The sequence below is a fragment of the Calonectris borealis genome, chromosome 17 (genome assembly GCF_964195595.1).
Source record: "Calonectris borealis chromosome 17, bCalBor7.hap1.2, whole genome shotgun sequence".
Taxonomy (NCBI): domain Eukaryota; kingdom Metazoa; phylum Chordata; class Aves; order Procellariiformes; family Procellariidae; genus Calonectris; species Calonectris borealis.
Window position 1 is genome coordinate 11813798 of NC_134328.1, and position 19206 is coordinate 11833003.

A 19206-nucleotide genomic window follows, 5' to 3' on the forward strand; every position below is an offset into this window, starting at 1 on the left:
CGCAGCGACTACACTTTGTAGCGATACTAGGACTTATTAGCCTGCTAAGGAAAAAAGCTACCAAGAACTCTTTTTATATAGCCTTGACATGCATAAAATCATCAGCAAGTGCCTTACTAAGTCAATATTAAGACAAAAAAATCAAACCACCTTTGACATGCGTCATTTGTTCTTCCGCGTTTAATAGATGTGAACGTGTACTGCCATCTACAGGAAGCTCCTCTAATTACCGCTATCAGTCGTCAACGCCCAGCACAATGCTTAATTACACGCTATCATGCAAGCACACGTTCCAACTTACAGCTCCACTCTTGCTGACGCTAGCTACTTTTCTTCATTTCCTTGGCAAATTCTAGGATTTTCTGGGGAACAATTCTTCAACGTTTCAGAAGGCAATTCATTCTAATCAATACATCAAAATGTACTTAGTTTTGCAGCATCATATGCCACATATTAGCATCGTTGAAGTTACTATGCTTCAAGGTCTCAGTTATATTATGGAGCCTAATTAGTAAAAATGTAACCAAAGTACTGTTTTTACTCTTTCTCTGCTTTTATCTACTGGGTATGTGTTACACGTGCCCGTGCAGAAACTGTACTTTTCCTCACACATTAACTATTTGAACCGTAGACAATTTCTGCTTGCAGATGAAACTCAGAATGCATGCTTCCTTTTATGTAGAAATCTTCTTTTCCAAATAACTGAATTATCAGAGAAGATTATTAGTATTATCAGTATTATCTGTTTCATTACACGAAACATTCCTGTATATTTAACAACTCCTCCATAATTAGTAAATTAAAATATTTTAAAATTGGCATCTGTTCAGAATATGTACTGGTTTAAAAGATATTAATACATGTGTACTGGTCTAAAATATATTAATAGTAACATTATATTAGATTCTCTTTGTAAAATAAACATCTGAGAGCCACAGTGATGCAAATTCTTAATCATGAAGAACAATCACTGTGGTTAAAAAGCACGAGACCATTAGGAATGGCTCCTGAAGAGGTCAAAGCATTCTTTCTTGATTTTCAAAGGGACACATTTCCAGCTTCTAACTACTTAAAGAATCATTTTGCAGGTTCAGAGATAACAAGATCTTTTATTATTACATTCACATTCTACTTTACGTAGTCTGATTTTCAGATGTCAGCACAAAATGAGTCAGCTTTGTTATTAACAACAATTCAAATGAACAATATATATTCACAAAATTGATCAAGTAATCTATACAACTTCTAAAATGAATTTTAACACAGAAATCTGTTGCTTAGAATTTATGACACAAATGGAATAAAAAGAATAAAGTCAACAATATTATTTTAGCAATTATCATGGACAAAAGTATTTTTAAGTCCTGTGATTGATAAGGCACCCAGGACAAATCATTAACTTACTAAAACTGGATAAATATTACCATTATGAAAATGGACACAAAACAACAATTATGAATCTTTATTAAACACTCAAATAACACCATTATAATAGAAGGAGGACAAAGCCAATGAGTAATTTTGATAAATTCAAATACACTGACTTCTCAGTGATTGCTAAAAACATAGGCTACAAAACTGAATGAGGTTTCTATTACCAAAGTGGTAATTCCTGTTCATATATTTGATTGAGCTGATTGATTAAGGTCTCGATGAGGCCTTTTAATGTAAAGTGGTCTACATCTTCTAAATCTACTGCCAATACTGACATGCTTAGCTCCTCGCCACGTACGTGGAGATACTTAAGACACTGCATGACAGTTAAAGCTTCTAAGCACGCCATTGTTTTGGGTCTTATTAACAGCAGAACAGTTGCCAAATTTAAAAAGTTATCCTAGTAGAGCAGGCATGTAGACATGTTATCAAGTATATGATTTATAGGATAAATCTGTTCACTTAATATACTAACTGGAAAAAAACCTAAGCTTTCATTTTTAACAGACTTTTCAAAGTAACAGAAGTTAACATTGCCAGTATTTAGATCTCAAACTGCAGTTCATCTGGAATGCACAGCACACAGCAGAATTTACTACCCCTGACCACATCAGCATAACTAGCAAACATAGCTTGCTTAACATGCAAACTCAAACAATTTTATACTGGCCAAGTTCTGTATTATATTTATAATGAAATTAAACATAGATGTTAATCTTTAAATTAGGATAAGGATTTGGCATTTTAATTGAAATTATTTACTTGTTATATCACTTGGTATTATTAAAATTGGTTAGTAATGCTAGGGCTTATTTATAATGAAACATAACGTAAGAATAGCAGCATTAAGGATGAATATTTGAAAAGATAAGTTTTTATGAACAGGCTTCAAAGTATTAATTATAAATGACAAAAAAATGAGCGAACAGTGCATAAATGGCAATTGTGATCATTGTAACTAATCATAAAAATCAACAGTACTTACTGTAATTACTCTAACTATATTAATTATTAATGAAGCAGTAAAACCAGTAGTTCTTATACCTAAAAAAGTTAGAGAATTGTATTTCACAGTTAAAATTTCTCTGATTCTTAAATGTACTATAAACATGAACTTTCCTAAATAATACAAGTGTGCTTTATTGAAGACCCTGTTTTGGATCTAGTGCTAAATGTATGATCACAATCTTACATGGAAACACTTGCAAGAAGGCTATTTAAAGGGGAAGGAGGAGGAAAGAAAACAGCTACCACCTGTACTCAAAAAATAGTCAGCTTAAGGTGATAGAAAGTTATGCATTCTCAGAAAGGGGTGGTCCTGCACACGTTTCTAACACCAGCACACACTGCTGCTGCTCCATTTTTGTCAACTCTAACCGTCATGTAGCTCTATGTCTGTCCAGCTAACTGATCTGACCAAACCTAAGACAAGAGAAAAGATTAGTTTCTAAATAGATTTGTATGCTCATCCAACTCACCCTACAGCCATATGGTTGCTAGAGCTGAAACAGAGAGAAGAAAGAAAATTATGCCTGCAACATGGGGAAAAAGACAGGACGGGCAGCATGACCCAGCTGTGAAACCATACACCAAAGCTTGCAGGAACTCTAACAACAAGCCAAAAAGTAAGGGATATCTGCTTCTGCCACTATTTTCCATGCTGATGTAAAACTAAAGGAACTCTTCTGAAGATAATGACATTATACCTATTGAAAACCACTGGGAAGAGAAAATGGAGCTAATAACATTAAATAATTACTAGAAGTATGGGACATAAAACCCTGCATTTTTTTAGCACAAAATTGTATTTTAGCATCGTGAATTCTGTTAGGAAAAAAGGTATTTACAGAAAGGAGATTTAGTAAATGTTCCTTGCATTAAAAAAGTCATTGCCTTTCATGTGCTCACCTCGGGAAAGTACAAATAGACTGAAGTTCATGCAGCTCTCCATTCTATAGAGCTACTGGGGCATAAATTTGCTTCAGATCAGTATGCAATTCTGTGAGTAAATCTGGAAGAAAAATGAAATGCAAGGTGAAACAAACCTAACTACTTTTCCATAAATTACTCTGAAATGAGCTAATTTTTTCTTCATTCTTTATTACACGTATGTAATAAAACAGGTGAAGGTTCCCTATAACTTTCACACTTTGGCAATGTTATTTAGTTACACAGTAGAAATTGCAACAAGAAGAAAAACGAGCACAGAAGGGCTTCAAAGCTTTCAACCAGTGTCTTTTCTAGCTTTCTAACTGGACGTAGTTAGACACTTGGAACCGGTCAGTTACAACCAGTGAAAACAAGGAAGACCAGAGTCTGTTTGTGCGTTATTTGTCCATCATGTTGAGAATCATTTCACAAGTCATTTCTGTTTTCTGTTCTCTCGGAGTTGCTGTTTCTACTCCATCTAAAACAGGAACAATCTCACTGGCACAATGTCCATTTTTCACTGTGGAGGCATCTTGGAACGATTCCAGGTCAACTTTGCAAAAAAAATTAAACGTTGTGGTCATTAACCAGAAAGACAAATAAGTATTTCAATAAATTTGACAAACGGGCAATGTAATTTAGTGGAGAAAATACTGCCAATATATAACAACAGCATATATTTTATCTTATATTTTATTTGGAGAATGAATATATTTTATGTTGAATATTGCATTATAAGCCATGTTAGTGAGTAGTATCCATGGTGTTCTTATCAGAGGAAAACTAACCATTATTTAACCAGAAATTTAATTCTCATATACGTGCATTTTATTTTTTAATTATTAGTAACAGCAAATCATTGAGAGCACCAGTCACACAAGTAATCTTTTGTAAAGCCACATACAGGATCCCACAGGCCCCTGCAAGTTGTGCAAGAAGTGAACAGTGACATATATTCGCAAATGTCATCTTTGGAAAAAAACCTTCTGGAACCAGCACAGAAATTTCTAATATTTGTGTGAGTCAATTAATGAACTGAGTATTTGCATGAACAACATCTAAAGACACATTATCTTAGCTCTAGAAAATCAAGCTTCCATATGAAAGGATCTGCAAGATATCAAAAAGAAATTGTTTGCACATAGCAAAACATTAATAAACAGCAAAATCTAATTATTGCAAAAACATAAACACTGCAGCTGTAACATTTCTCTTTAACAGCCTTACCAGTGAAAACAGAAGTGTCAATGCTAATGTAAACTCAGCTGCCGATATATATTCATTAGATTCAGAAAAGCTTCAACATTTCTTCTTCTCACTATGTCAAATTTTATCTCGGTGTCATTGGCCACAAATCAGTGTAGATATAATCTGATATACAAAAATTTAAGGTTTTAGGACATCTAGGCCTTATATGTATCTCTATTCTTGCCTCTTACTCCATAAAAATCACCTGAAGAATCCTATCAAGGAGACTACTATGGCTTTCAAACAGCATCCGGGAAGCAGAGAGGCAAAAAATGACAGGATGTTCTGGTCAGGCAAAGCTATTTTTTTGGCCCTGGTGGCCCTGAAGGTGACCTCAGAAATATATGGCCAGCTCTCACCCTGCAACAGTGCAGAGATTCAGCATTAGATCAAACAGACAAGGGGAAGGCAGGATGCATGAGAATACAGGGTTCCTGCCCATGGCCTGACCCAGCTGAATATTGTATGTTGTGCTTTGTCTAACTCAACAGAAATGCACGTCACCACACTACGTATGTGATGACAGGCTAAGGTTTATTTGAGAGAATAAAAAAAATATACTTTGTATGTTTTTAGAGTTGCAAATAAGATAAAACATAAATGATTGTATCAGGAATGTACTAGCATAACCCAGATAGAAAAGGCACTTCACTTATTGCTTGGAGTTTTCACTGACAAGACACTAACTGACCAATTAGTCTACCATTGTGGTCTGCCAAAACCTGAACTCATTCACTTTCTGGGAATCTTAATCTAATGACAAAAGATGAGGAAGCAGAAGAAAGAGAAGGAAAGAGATTAACTATGGACCATCTTTTCATTTATATCGAAGTTTACAGAATAAACGCTCGGTGCTCAAGAGCTATCCACAATGAATAACACCAAGTAATTACAACTGAGTTTCTGATTGCACAGACATGCTGAACCAAGAGCTTTATAAACTGGCCTGATCACCTCTACAGTACGACAGAAGAATGACTCTAGCTATTTAAATCAGTAGCATTTTTATTATTATTTGATCACTATCTGGTCTGAGTATGAGAGAAAAAAGATGAAATCTAAAAGTTTTCAATCCGGTCTGTATTAAAGCAGTATATTCTAAATCATAAGCTCTTAAGAAAACTCACTATGGCTCATCTCAGTAATCATGTGTTTCATCCTCCTTTATAAAGGCAAAGGGAATTTGTAAAAGGGAAAAGAAAAACGCATTTGTAAGTATTGCTAAGCAGGGAGTTTAGGAAGATGTTTGCAGGAGCAGGGGAATAGAAGTCCCAGAATGTCTACCGAAGCAATGACCCAACTCAGATGACAAGAATTTCTGACACACAATAAAGACTATTCTGAAGTATTCTTCCATTATTAGCACTTAAATTAGCTTCATTATGAAACAATAATTAAACAGCAGGGGAGATTCACTGCCTTAGCCTTTTATTCTTGATTCTAATTTACATGATTAAATTCTAACTTATTCGCTGATTACCTTCTTGCTTAACACGCTTTGGTTCCTCATGGGTTTTATTTTTGCCCTTGCTTCTTTTTCTGGGTGTAGCAGTTTTTGCCCTCACCAATCCACAATTTTCAGCATGCTTATGCATATTATTCTGTTAGCATAATGAAGCATAAATATATGAATCAAATATTAATGTATGTAAGCACTTTAACACACATACAAAAAACAAATATGGTTCTGACAGACAAATTTTGGAACACTGAGTAAAAGGGTGATTTAGTTAACAACCTCCATAAAACTCCTGACGGTTTTCCAGAATACATATTAAAATTCTGCTTTAAAGGAACATTGCCATTTAGTGGGTATAAAATCAATTTATCATTTTCTGGTTCCTGGATAAGCAATAAAGTTTTACATGTAAAATCTGTATGTGGAAGAAAGGTTACATTTACTTTAGAAGTGTGCACCACTGCACACAGTGAGATATGTTCTCACTGCATATGGTTTTGAAGATGTGAATAATAATTTCTTACTTTCCTTGCTGAACTGGTCCTAGCACTCTTTCACTTCAATTATCTTTCCAAATTCTTTAATTTGTCTTAGAATTCATACCTCCACACTGCCTTTTTATTTGTTTTAAGAAGACTACCGTGTTAAACATTTGTAGCTTCAATACTGGATTGTACAAACCAGTACCAATCCTGAAAATATGATGCGGCAGATATTTTCTACTTAAAGGAGAATACTATAAAGTTCTTTATTAATTCCCCAATGTAATGTTTGGGAAAGAAAACAAACAAGTTGTGCTGGCTTAGCGTTAAGGAGTTAACATTCCAGCCAGTACACTGCTTTTTACTCTCAGTTCTTTGTGACAATATGATCTGCAATACTTAGCTAAAGATAACTCCACTGAGATTCCTTAAAAGGAAGTATCTTACCCAGAGTGAATAGCCCTTACCACATTTAGGGCATTCATAAACTGTAGGCTTAATATTAGAATCATGGTGCTTCCTAAAGTGAAGAGTGAGAAGCTGCTTCCGTCGAAAGCTTTTGCTGCAGCACAAGCAAGTGAAGGGCTTCTCACCAGTATGGGTTCGTTTATGTACAATTAAGCATCGTTCCTGAAACAAAGACAGTATCTGTAACATAACTGTAACAATCTGTAACAATCCAGCTCTGTGACACAGGTTCAAAAAACCACACAGGCACACAGAAAAATGCAAGGATGTTGCACAGATTCCTCAATTATCCTCCCCTGTAAGCAGATGCTGAAGAACACATTGGGATACTGCCCACTGACTTAGAATCATAGAATCATTAAGGTTGGAAAAGACCTCTAAGATCATTGAGTCCAACCATCAACTCAATGCCTACTAAACCATGCCTACTAAACCGTGTCCCTAAGCGCCTCATCTACACGTCTTTTAAATACTTCCAGGGATGGTGACTCCACCACTTCCCTGGGCAGCCTGTTCCAAGGCCTGACCACTCTTTCAGTAAAGAAATTTTTCCTAATCTCCAATCTAACCCTCCCCTGGCACAACTTGAGGCCACTTCCGCTCGTCCTATCACTTGTTACTTGGGAGAAGAGACCAACCCCCACCTCGCTACAACCTCCTTTCAGGTAGTTGTAGAGCGCGATGAGGTCTCCCCTCAGCCTCCTCTTCTCCAGGCTGAACAACCCCAGTTCCCTCAGCCGCTCCTCACAAGACTTGTGCTCCAGACCCTTCACCAGCTTCGTTGCCCTTCTCTGGACACGCTCCAGCACCTCCATGTTCTTCTTGTAGTGAGGGGCCCAGAACTGAACACAGGATTCGAGGTGCGGCCTCACCAGTGCCCAGTACAGGGCCACGATCACCTCCCTGCTCCTGCTGGCCACACTATTTCTGATACAGGCCAGGATGCCGTTGGCCTTCTTGGCCACCTGGGCACACTGCTGGCTCATGTTCAGCCGGCTGTCAACCAGCACCCCCAGGTCCTTTTCCTCCGGGCAGCTTTCCAGCCTCTCTTCCCCAAGCCTGGAGAAGGTCAGAGGTTTTCCTCCTAACCTTATTAAGGTTAGTGGAGAAAATCATCAGAATGGAGCAATGGTACATTCCAACATATCAAGGCCAAAGCAATGCTATCCTAAATGTATTCTTTAAAATAAAATTTTCAGTTCAGACTGAATTTATTCTGTGACACTGCTGAAAATCACATTTAAGGCGCAAATATTATATTTTATTCTCATCACAATGCCACTGAAAGTGTTTGCTTTTACTTTATACTTCTAAGCAGTTCACAAACAAAAGATTTATCGAGAAGATATCCTCAGACTTTCCAGCATTTCAATTTTACTGTTTATTTGGGAACCATTTATCTTGCAAATAAATCTAACTACACTATTTCAATTAGATGGCAGTAACAAAAGTTTTTATTTTCTTAAGGTAAATATAACCCCAAATCCAACCCTACCTTGCCAAACCATCAATTGAAAAAGCAATAATTTTTCAGTGAATTTAAATACCTGCTTACATGCGTAGCTGCACTGATCACATTTGAATCTTTTTTCATTTCTATGAATCTTCTTGTGCTGAATAAGAGCATAGCGCTCATGAAAAACAGCTTCACAGTAACTGCATTTAATTGGCACTGCCATGTAGGAATGAAGATTTCGCAAGTGGACACCTGAACAGTTATTAAAAGCAATGAATTTTAATGGTAAATTTTTGATTTCCACAATTTTGAACAAGAGTTACACTGTGCATAGGCCTGAGTAACGCATACATTGTAGAGGAAGACACAAAAAAGAACCTTCTGTGTTCTCTGCAGTAGGGTTAAATTGCCAAATAGGCAATTTTTCAAATTAGTTTAAGATAACTAAAGTTGCAGCAAGATGTTGTAACTTTCCAGAGAAATTAAAATCAAATCCTTTCAAAAAATCTGGTAACTGCCTGCTTTTATCTATTCACAAAAATTAATTTGAAAATGCTAGCCAAAGTAGTATTTACAATATTAAAATGAAAAGTGCAAAAATACACTAACAAAGAAATTGTATATATGTAAATAACAATTCCATTTCTACCTTCAAATACTTAATAGACCTCAATGGGATCTTTTTTTGAAAATATAAGTAGATGCTAAAGGCAACTTTGTATGTCTAATTAACACAGCTTTTTCATATATTTCTGGAAACCTAAAATTTTATACAGGTTTATTGGTATTGGTCAGCTATATTGCTTCAAATACAGTAAATATGCTATATTTCTAATACACTGATTTATTAATAAAACTCCCATCTGTACAAAAACATTTTCTTCCTAGAAAAGAAGATGAATTTACCCATGAAATGTATGGATAGGGACAACTTTACTGGTACTTGAAGCAAGTACTGTTCCAAACAAGAGTAGTTAAAAAATTTAGTATAAATTCCCAGAAAATCATGATGGCTTGTATTTCAAGAACTGTGGTTTGTACAAGGAAAAATTTTAATTTGTATTTTCAGTTATAATTATAATTTTAATTTATATTTTCAGTATCAACCTGGATGTCAGTACTGTTTGATACTGATGGCAAAGGAGAAAATCCCATTATCTGCATATAGAACAAAGATGAACTTATGCAGTGGTTTGTTCTTTGCATTCTGGGAAAAGACCCCAACCAGCTAAGAGACATTTGAGTTTATTGTATCACCTTCGATGTTTCATGAGTGTTATATAGTCTGAATATAATCTTTGATATTGATATAATAGAATTTAGAATTCTAAGAATTTTGAGTGCTTGAAGCATAGTAAAACCATTGTCTGCTGGACTGAAGAAGTCAAACTTAAAAGTTAACTTGCACTTTACTAACTAGTGCAATTACAGGTATTTCTTTAAATTATAAGGACAATGCCCTCAGCAACTAAACATGCAGTACAATTTTAGATTAAGAGGTAAAAGCTGATTTGCTATATGCAAAAAGCCACTATATATTATATATATACTATATACTAAAACATTCAATCTATTTTAGTTTCTCATAGAGCTAGACGCATATACACATTTTAACTACAGCTGAGAAAGAAACAGAATGTGAGAACTGAAATGGCTTTATACAGATCTGACTATCTTCTGTGGTTTTGAGAAAAAACTTTTCAATACAACCGGGACATAGATTTTTGTGAAGTACCTTCTTACTGAAAAACAGAAGGTCACAATGCCACAGGTATCGAGCAGAAAAAAAAGGTAAATGTTTGCCACTTTGCATTTTAAACAAATTAAAGCATCAACCACAAGATGTCACCACATCTCCTTGCAGGAGGAACTTACCTGTAAAACAATGAATACATTTTCCATAGAAATATTCTGTAATGATATAAAGTCAAATATAACATATTTGGTATCATTGTAAGCAGTGAAAATTAGAGATTTCACCTCTAATTATCTCGACATTTCTTTTTCAATTTTTTCCTTTAAACTCACCCAAGTCACTTTTTCGTGCAATAAAGGTACTACAATGTGGACACTGGTATTTTGGCACATTTTCTCCATGCTGCTGTAACATATGGATTTTCATGGTACCACTTTGTGTGAATTTGGCCTGGCAAACATAACATTCATGAGGTTTTTCACCTATAAAAAACATATTAAAATAACATACACTTAGAAACCCTCTCTACTTATTTGATACAAATGCAAAAGTCCCACAGATCTCAACACCCATGTTCTAACAGCAACAGTCTCCAGACCAACCAAAATGTTACTATTAGTTGACAATGCACCTAAAACAGTTTACATAGCTGATTACAACGCAAAATCTTGGTTTCCAGAAGCTGCGATGAAGCGTAAAGCCATTAATATAATTCTAAACTATTAATCAGGAATTATTTTAATTAACTTATATTTTGTCTTGGATATTTCACGTACAAAAATGCAGAATTATCAAATGTGCAAAGAGAGAAAGTGAACAGCTGTAACATCATGATAAAAATGATTCAACACCAGCCGTTGGTAATGGCAGAAGAGAAAGCAGTAAATTCTTTTTTTGCCATTCTGCCGCAAAAAGTCACATCAGGTGTGAGTATCATCAAAAATTACATCAACACTGGCAATTAGCGCAGTCTAGTAAGAGGAGAGAGAAACAGCTGGTGCTGAGGACCCAACGTGTACACAGATTTTGAACCAGCTCCAGTCTGGTTCTGTGGACTAACTCCCTACCAGTACTGGATAACACTAGGTGCACTGTTGGACTCTTCTGGTTGACTCTTATTAAAAAAGAATTGAGTTTAATTGCACCAAACTGCCTCGAGATATGAACCAAAGCATGGTAAGTGGGGATATTTGGAAGATTTGATTCAAACCACACTCTGATTCAAACTAAAACACTAATCGTAACATACATTACATATCATAATTGAGCTAAGTTAAACCCTGAAGTATATAATAGATACTAACTGCCTTCTCAGAAGGCATGCACGTTACATGATTGGAACACATTGCTTTCAATATTAAAACAATTTAATTCTTTGCTGACCAAATTAGTTACTAGCAATTTGGGGCCACAACAATGTCCATGTTTTGAACAGACATTTTAAACTCTCCTGTCAGATGCATCTCCATATAAAATTAACTCCTTGAGAAATAAAAGTGACAACTTGATCCACAGAAAACAAGACCACATAAATGAAATATTTTTCCAATATTAAAAAAAGTTTAGGAAGAACAGCGAGACTGTAACTACTAGCACTGTACAGCTAGACTTCCAATAGCCAAATCCAGACAATTTAAAGAGAACGTGTTTTTCAGTCACGTATTTCCTCAAAATCACAAATAAGAAAAGTGCTAATTTTAGAGTCTGAAATTAGATCACTCTAACCCTATGAATGTTAAGGGCCTAAGGACATAGACTTGATCATTACGTCAGAGTCCTACCTGAATGAGTTATCATGTGCCTTTTCAGTTTATATGCATCTTTGCTAGCATAACTGCAAAGGTCACAGGCATAAGGACGCTCTCCTGTGTGTGAGCGAATGTGTCGTTTCATTTTGCTTGCCTAGTATAAAAACCAAAAATTTTCTGCAGTAACATTTACATTAGAGACATAATCAATTAAAATATAAGCAATTTTACGAAATACATCTATTGCAATTTTAAATATTGCATCAATCCCAGATTTAGTGCTCTTCCCCCACCCCTTTTCTGTACAATCAGCCTGTTGTGGTTTTAGGTAACATTTCTGTACTCTTTCCCCAGATGATCCTACTTCCGTATTTACTGCCAACATAAACAAAAGGAGAAACTTCATAATAAGAACATAAAAGCTAGAATTTTTAAATCAGCTGAAGGGGATACCTACTACCTTCAGGCTACTTGGATATGCCAAACATAAAATTCTTTGAAAATACTCAGGAAAATAAATGAAAGACCAAACTCATTAACCAAAGTCTTTATTCATCTTCAAATCCCAATGAAGCACTTCCACTGCAAAAGTTTAATTCATTCTGCTTTTTTATACTGTTCTTCTGATATGTTCTACATAAACATTGTAGGTATACAAGGTAAAATTAGGAGTTATCTAATGTTCAATTCCTCCCTTTACAAGCATACTCAATGAATTCACTGCTGTGTCCAGTCAAATCTACAACACTATTCACTTAAATAAAATTAAACATGATTGCCAATCTTTGCTATACAAAAGTCAAATCATTTGCATGGTATTACTAGGGGGCTCCTTCAGCTCTCCTTATTCAGGTAAAGCTTACAGCAATATTAGTGGGAGTTCTGCAACAGCAATCAGTGCTGAATACCTCCTTATTGAAACAAGGGAAAGAATAGGACACTAACATAAGCTGACAAGGTTTTTAAAGATGCAAGCTACCCAAAATCTAATTAATAAGATAAGGTGCATGGAATAAAATTCAGGCTTGCTTACAGCTTTAGATCTGGACACAGCACATAAAAAATTTAGATACTGAATATCCACTAAACTGTGACAGTGATTCAATCATAGGTGACTATGACTGTGATTCAATCATAGCTGCATGACTGAAAGCCTATTTTTTCCAAGTGAACCCTTAGGCAGTCTCTAATTTTTTTTATTTCCAGATTAAGAAAATTTCAATCCTGTAAAACCAAACATCGTCAAGCGTATAAACACATTACATGAGCTTCATTTTAGACATTAGCCAGTCTTGTCCTACAGTATATGGAATGAAGTGTAAAGGAGGACCAAGTATGCTGTTGTAGGACCAAATTCACAAACACATTGTCTAGCAGCAATTTTAGTATAATAAAAAAGAAAACACCCTTAAAATGTAACTAGTTTTAAAAAGCTAAATAATTGTACAGATATTAATTTGAAGCAACTCATTTATAAATTCTACTACATGGACAAAGTAAGGATCCAAAGAACTCCGATTACTTGTTCCTTTTTTGTGGGGCGATGGGGATGAAAGGATGTGCATGCAAATAAAATGCATGGCACCACAAAGGTTTAGTAATCAGCTATCTTGCAGTAATACTGCAGTAATATAGCAGACAAATGAAATTCAACCCACCATTGTGGTCCAAGGCCATAAGCGGAGCCTGGTGGTCTTTGCTTGGATGCTATTATACATGGGCCACTGATTCCTGGGATCCAGCAGATCTCCCTACCTCTATGGTCTCTACAGTCCTCTTTCACAGTATTGAAGTATTACAGCAACCACAAGTTTGGCCATTCCTCCCAATTCAGAATGCATATATACATCCGCATTACAAACAAAGTATTAATACTGTAGCTTGACATCTGCAACTACCTCTGTAATGTATTGACTTGATCTCATATAGAAATCTGACAATAACCAAGGATGATATAGACAGTACGATATATGCGCAGCTAGGTCCCAATTTAGCGGAAACATCTCAAGATTAAAAATTTGTGCAAAAATGTTGTAATTTTAGAGTACATTAAAATCTTAGCATGTGAAAGCCTACAAACCCTCCCAAAAGATTCAGTACTGTACTTACTTCTACACTAGAATATTTACACACTGAACACTTGAAAGGTTTTTCTAAAGTATGCTTGTAGCGCCTGTGTCGTGAAAGCTCACCACTGGTCACAAATGCCATATCACAGTCACTGCATTTATGGGGTCTGGTCCCTGTAAGAATACACCGTTTCTTAGAATTTTATTTAACACCACAATGGTATGATTAGTCTGCCTTAAATAAACATGCACGATTTTTTAACAGAACCTTTTCTGAGATTCTGAATTTTTATATACAATAAATGTACACCAAAAGTTCATTATAAACACAATTTATTGATTTACTTCATATGGTTATATAGCAAAATGAAAACATCACCAAAAATTCTATTATGCACATAGGAATCAGACACAACTGAAGTCAATTCAGTTGACAAAAATTTTCAGAATGGTATTTAACAAAATAAATGAATACATACATAGAGAATTACTAACTACAGACCATGTCTTTTCTGCGTGGAATTCCAAATGAAATGAGAGAAACTTCTAAGCACAAAATGATCGCGAATACAACTCTAAGACAAAGTCATTTGCCTGTTAATTAAATTTTGCAGACAATATGTAAAATGAAGTATTTTCACACGTTAGATACCTGTATGTACATTCACATGATTATGCAGGAGGGTAGCTGTACGAAAAGCCTTAAGGCAGAGGTGACACACATGGCGTTTCTCATCAGAATGGGTTTTCACATGACGATTAAGACTTGATATTCTGAGTGAGGTGAATGTGCACAAACCACAGCTGAAGACTGCTTTTTCTCCTGTGGGAACAAAGACACATTTAGATCGTAAGAGCCACAAAACGATGACTTCACTTTTTCAAAAAATAGTACCAATTTCAATATAGTTCCTCTATTTTGGGTAAAACTACTTCATACTTCTACATAAAAGAACTTCAAAATATATTAAAAAAAATCAAGCTGTCAGATAGAAATTATTGTATCTATTTAAGACTTAAGTGATTTGCCCAAAAAATAGTGCCATGTGATACAGTTTAGAACCTAATCCCAAAAAAACGAACTCCTAGCCTAGCTCACTCCTCCAAGACAGGATGAAACTTCCTCTCTTGACAGCATCATTAAGATGTGGTTCATCAAGGCACTTAAAACCTGTGCAACGCACTTCTTGATGACAACTGTATAATCAGTACTGAGTAAACTTGTTCAGAGATTTGGAAATGGCAGGTTAGGCTACTCTCAGCTTTCTGGTAGTCCTAAATCCGTAAAGTGTATGTAAAAAAAATCATGACGTAAAAGCCTCTTTACAATTATTAGTTGAATTTGAGGAAAAAAAGATGAATTCCTTGAAGAAGTCATAGAATAAAGTTATGCTTTCTGGACATTTACATAACATTTCCAAGTTCATAGCACAGCAGTTATGAATTTCTTTTGAGCTTAACAAGTTAAGAGTAAATGTGCAACACTTTCAGTTTGGAAGATTTGAAACGGCGAAATGGCAAATACGTCATATTTGAAGAGCCTTTCCAGAACAGTTGTCTCAGCTCCCAAGTGCACTCTCTGTAATGATTTTCTTGCTGAGACCAAAATATATTTTATACAATGCTTTATACCACACAGAGATGTGCAGCTAACATTTCACTTCAATAACAGCAAACAAAACCACTTTATTGTTATTTATTCATTGTGGATTCATGCCCACACAAAAGAACATTGTTAGCTTTGTTAAAGCTGCTCAAATGTGCTTCCTATAAACACAGTAACTAAAACAAGGGACATTAACAATTGGTACAATAGCCATACTTTAAACCTCAGCCAAGATACCTTAATATCCAGATACGATGACACACACGTTTACAGACTCTTCAACATTACTGATGTCATTCAACTTTTACAGTACAGACATACAGTTTCTAGGGAAACAGTTGCTTATCCATTCCCTTGTAAGTCAGTCCTTAACTTCCGCAACATACTTTTACGTTCCTAAAATCTTAAATCAGCCATTTTCTGTTACTTTTACTTAGGTTCTGGGAGCTACCTTGCTGACAGGCATTGACACTTGCCCACCACCCTCAGCCAGTAACTTGGAACCACTCTAAGCTCCTCCATAAACCCCCGAACAGCACATTTTGAAGCTGAATGAGGGAACTAAGAAAGACTAAGTAAATTACTGGGGTTAGTCAAAGACATTTATACACAATATTAACTTTGAAATCTCCCTGGAGGTTTCAAATACCACATGCTGTTCAAAAGACCATTAATTTCTAAATGCCATCCAAAATGTCTCTCCTGAATGCAACACAGATGACATCAGCCTGAAGAAGTATCTTTTATCACTTAAGGCTGAAGGGTATTATTCTTTCTTCCAAATTTCCACAGAATGTTAGATTTAACATAATTTAAACTTAACAATTAACACTGTGAATATTTAATATAAAATTTCAACCTCACTTCAAAACCTACCTTAACAGATGTTATCTAAAAATGAACTACAAAGATTATTAACTTTTTACCTTTTTTCTGATGCGGAGCACAAATCTGAAATTTTAGATTCTTGGGATTTCTTATAACTGTTTGTTCTGATGGAGTTGCATATTCCTGCTCTTTACCTTCATCACGTGAGTCTGACAAATCATCACTGGCTTTGCAGCTCTGACTCTTTTTTTCCCCAAGAGTGAAAAAAAGTTCCTTTCCTCCCCCCTCTTCAGATGGGGTCAGTTGCTGAACCTTATTTTCAAATGCAATGACATCATTATCTCCATCAATCTATTTAAAAAAGAAAACGTTTTACAACTTCCCTAATCAAAGGTAGTCGCTAGTGGCAAAACAAATGAGCTATCAACAAGAGGCAAGCTACTAATTCATTTTGATTTTCAGCCTTAAATGTGATGGACAAAACTGCAACAAAAAATTTGCATTTAACATACAGCAGCCTAACTGGGAGGTGAACAATTACTAAAATTGAGCCCTAGCTCTTCAAAATTTTATATAAAATTTCAGAGTATCATTTTAAGATTACAGCACTCAGAACACAGAAACTTGTATCCTCATTTTTTTAAAACATTTTAATTTCAGTACATTTACCTTTGAAAAGAAAATGACAAGAAAGTACGCTCTCAATTTTTTACCAAACTAATATAGAACTTTTGCAGTCTAATTGTAATGCTTATGTATTTTTGTCATATGGCAATTAACAAGGTTGTGATACTTTTTGCATTAAATAAAACTTAAATATGACCATACCTCAGAAATTATCTAGGGTGGCACATGAGTTTTAAAAGAAAAAAAAAATTTATTATAAAACCAATAGCTAGCACAGGATAAATACCAATGTTTGCATGTCTTTTTAATAAAATCCATTTCAAATGAGACCATATTACACATCCAGCTTTAACGATGACTGCTGTATTGTATTAATGTAGGAGAAGGGAAATTGTCTAATGCTACTTAAGAGATCCAGGCTGTCAAACCAAATAGCACCAAACTGGCGAATTGAATTAAAAACTTGGCTGAACTTCAACAGATTAGTCATCTAGAAAGGCTAAATTTTTAGTCTGCCTTTTTAAACATAGGATGAAATTATAAAAAGCTATACAAAGGCTTAGATACCCAAGTCCAACAAATCTGAACACCTAGAAAAAATAGTATTGAAGTCAGAATCGAATCCGTGTGATAGTACAAGCTAACAGCTAACGTACTGACATCTTCACCACATCCGGAACTTGTACCTCAGTCAGTAGCATGTCTGGTGGTTTCTCTGTTGGCTTGCTTTCTGAACTCTTTGCTTGCCCTTTTTCTTGCAAAACATTAATCTGCATCAGCCCTAAGTCATAAAAAATACAGACACCTTCCCGCACACTTACAGCCATGCCTGCTGGCACGTTGTGCAGCACACCCTGCCCCTGCTGCACCACCGTCTGCACCACAACTGCCCCGGCCAGCGCTGCCATCGCCACCCCCTTCTGCGGGTGGGCAGTTATCTGGCAGACTCCCTCCAAGTCCTCCTCCTCTGCCTGCAGACACACTGTCTGTAGTGTCAGCAAGTGTTTTTCACCCTCTTCAGGGGACAGGGACCACTCTGGGGGGTCACTTGCCCCCGTCCCCATGTTGAGTCCCGCGCTGTGGTCACTGGCACTGCTCCTCTCCGTCACTCGGGTTATCCTGTCCCCGTCACGCTCCTCTCCTCTTCTGTCCCTTTTTTTGTCGGTACCCCCGATTTTGATGAAAGGCTCCAGCAGCTCTAAGGCCACGTACGCTGCTGAGTGAACCTGTTCAAAAGGCAAGTTAAAAACGAGGGCAAATCACAGGCTTTCAGGACAAGCCCCTGGCCCTGCCTCGCACTCCAGCCCTTGAACCACCTTGAACTGCCTGCTCACCCGCAGACCTCCCGCACACTGGCTACCACAGCACGCCTGCCACCCCCTGCGCCCCCCGCCGCCTCACTGACCACCCCTGCCCGCGGGCCCACTCCCAAGGCCTCCCGGCCGGCCCTCACCCCCCCCAGCCCCACCCCCTCAGCTCCCCCTGCTCCTCGGCCAGGGCTCCCCCCACCCCAACCCACCTCACGGCCCCGCAGCGGGAAGGCTCCCACCTCCGGACCGCCGCCCTCCTCCCCCCTCCCGCGGCGACGGCGGGCCCAGCCCCCAGGCTGCCGGGCAGCTTTGGCGGCCTGTCGGCAGCGGGCGTGCCCCGTGCCCTGGTGCTTCCCCTCAGTGAAGGGCGGGCGGAGAAGGGGCTCTGTGCTGAGGGGCCCCTTCCCTGTTGTGCACCTTGGCATGGGCGGCCCCGCGCCCCCACGGGGGAGTCCGCCCCCTCAGCGGCAGCCGTGGGGGAGAAGCCCACTCGTGGGCAGCGTCTCCTGTGGGGCAGAGCTGGTTCCTCACCCGTTAATTCCTCAAGAGGTGCAAGGGCTTGACATGGGCAAACCTCCAAAGGCCTCCCCGTGCAAGGCCCATGCCTGATGCTCAGCAAAGAGCCCTTCTCCTCACAGTGAAAGCACAGCAAATCCACGCTGCTAGGCAGCAAGGCGCCCGTAAAAGCAGCCTGCCATTTTGTCACGCTCAAACCCTAGATGTAGGCCGTTAACCTTCTGCTCCCACTTGGTCGGAGACCAGGGGGCTGAGCTCAGTTGGTTTCCCCGTGTTGTGGTTTAAACCCAGCCGTCAACCAGGCCCCACCCAGCCGCTCGCTCACTCCCC

At 37.4% G+C, this 19206-nt stretch overlaps 1 protein-coding gene across 1 annotated transcript; it reads right to left on the reverse strand.

Moving 5' to 3' along the window:
* Positions 1 to 3761: 3761 nt before the first annotated feature.
* CTCFL (CCCTC-binding factor like) lies at positions 3762 to 17958 on the reverse strand. Its single transcript, XM_075167064.1, has 10 exons — positions 17737 to 17958; positions 16522 to 16735; positions 14642 to 14812; positions 14030 to 14163; positions 11954 to 12074; positions 10505 to 10654; positions 8568 to 8728; positions 7000 to 7182; positions 6092 to 6212; positions 3762 to 3916 (listed from the first exon to the last, which is right to left on the reverse strand). The coding sequence occupies exons 1-10, from the start codon at positions 17956 to 17958 to the stop codon at positions 3762 to 3764; spliced, it is 1632 nt and encodes a 543-aa protein (XP_075023165.1).
* Positions 17959 to 19206: the final 1248 nt, after the last annotated feature.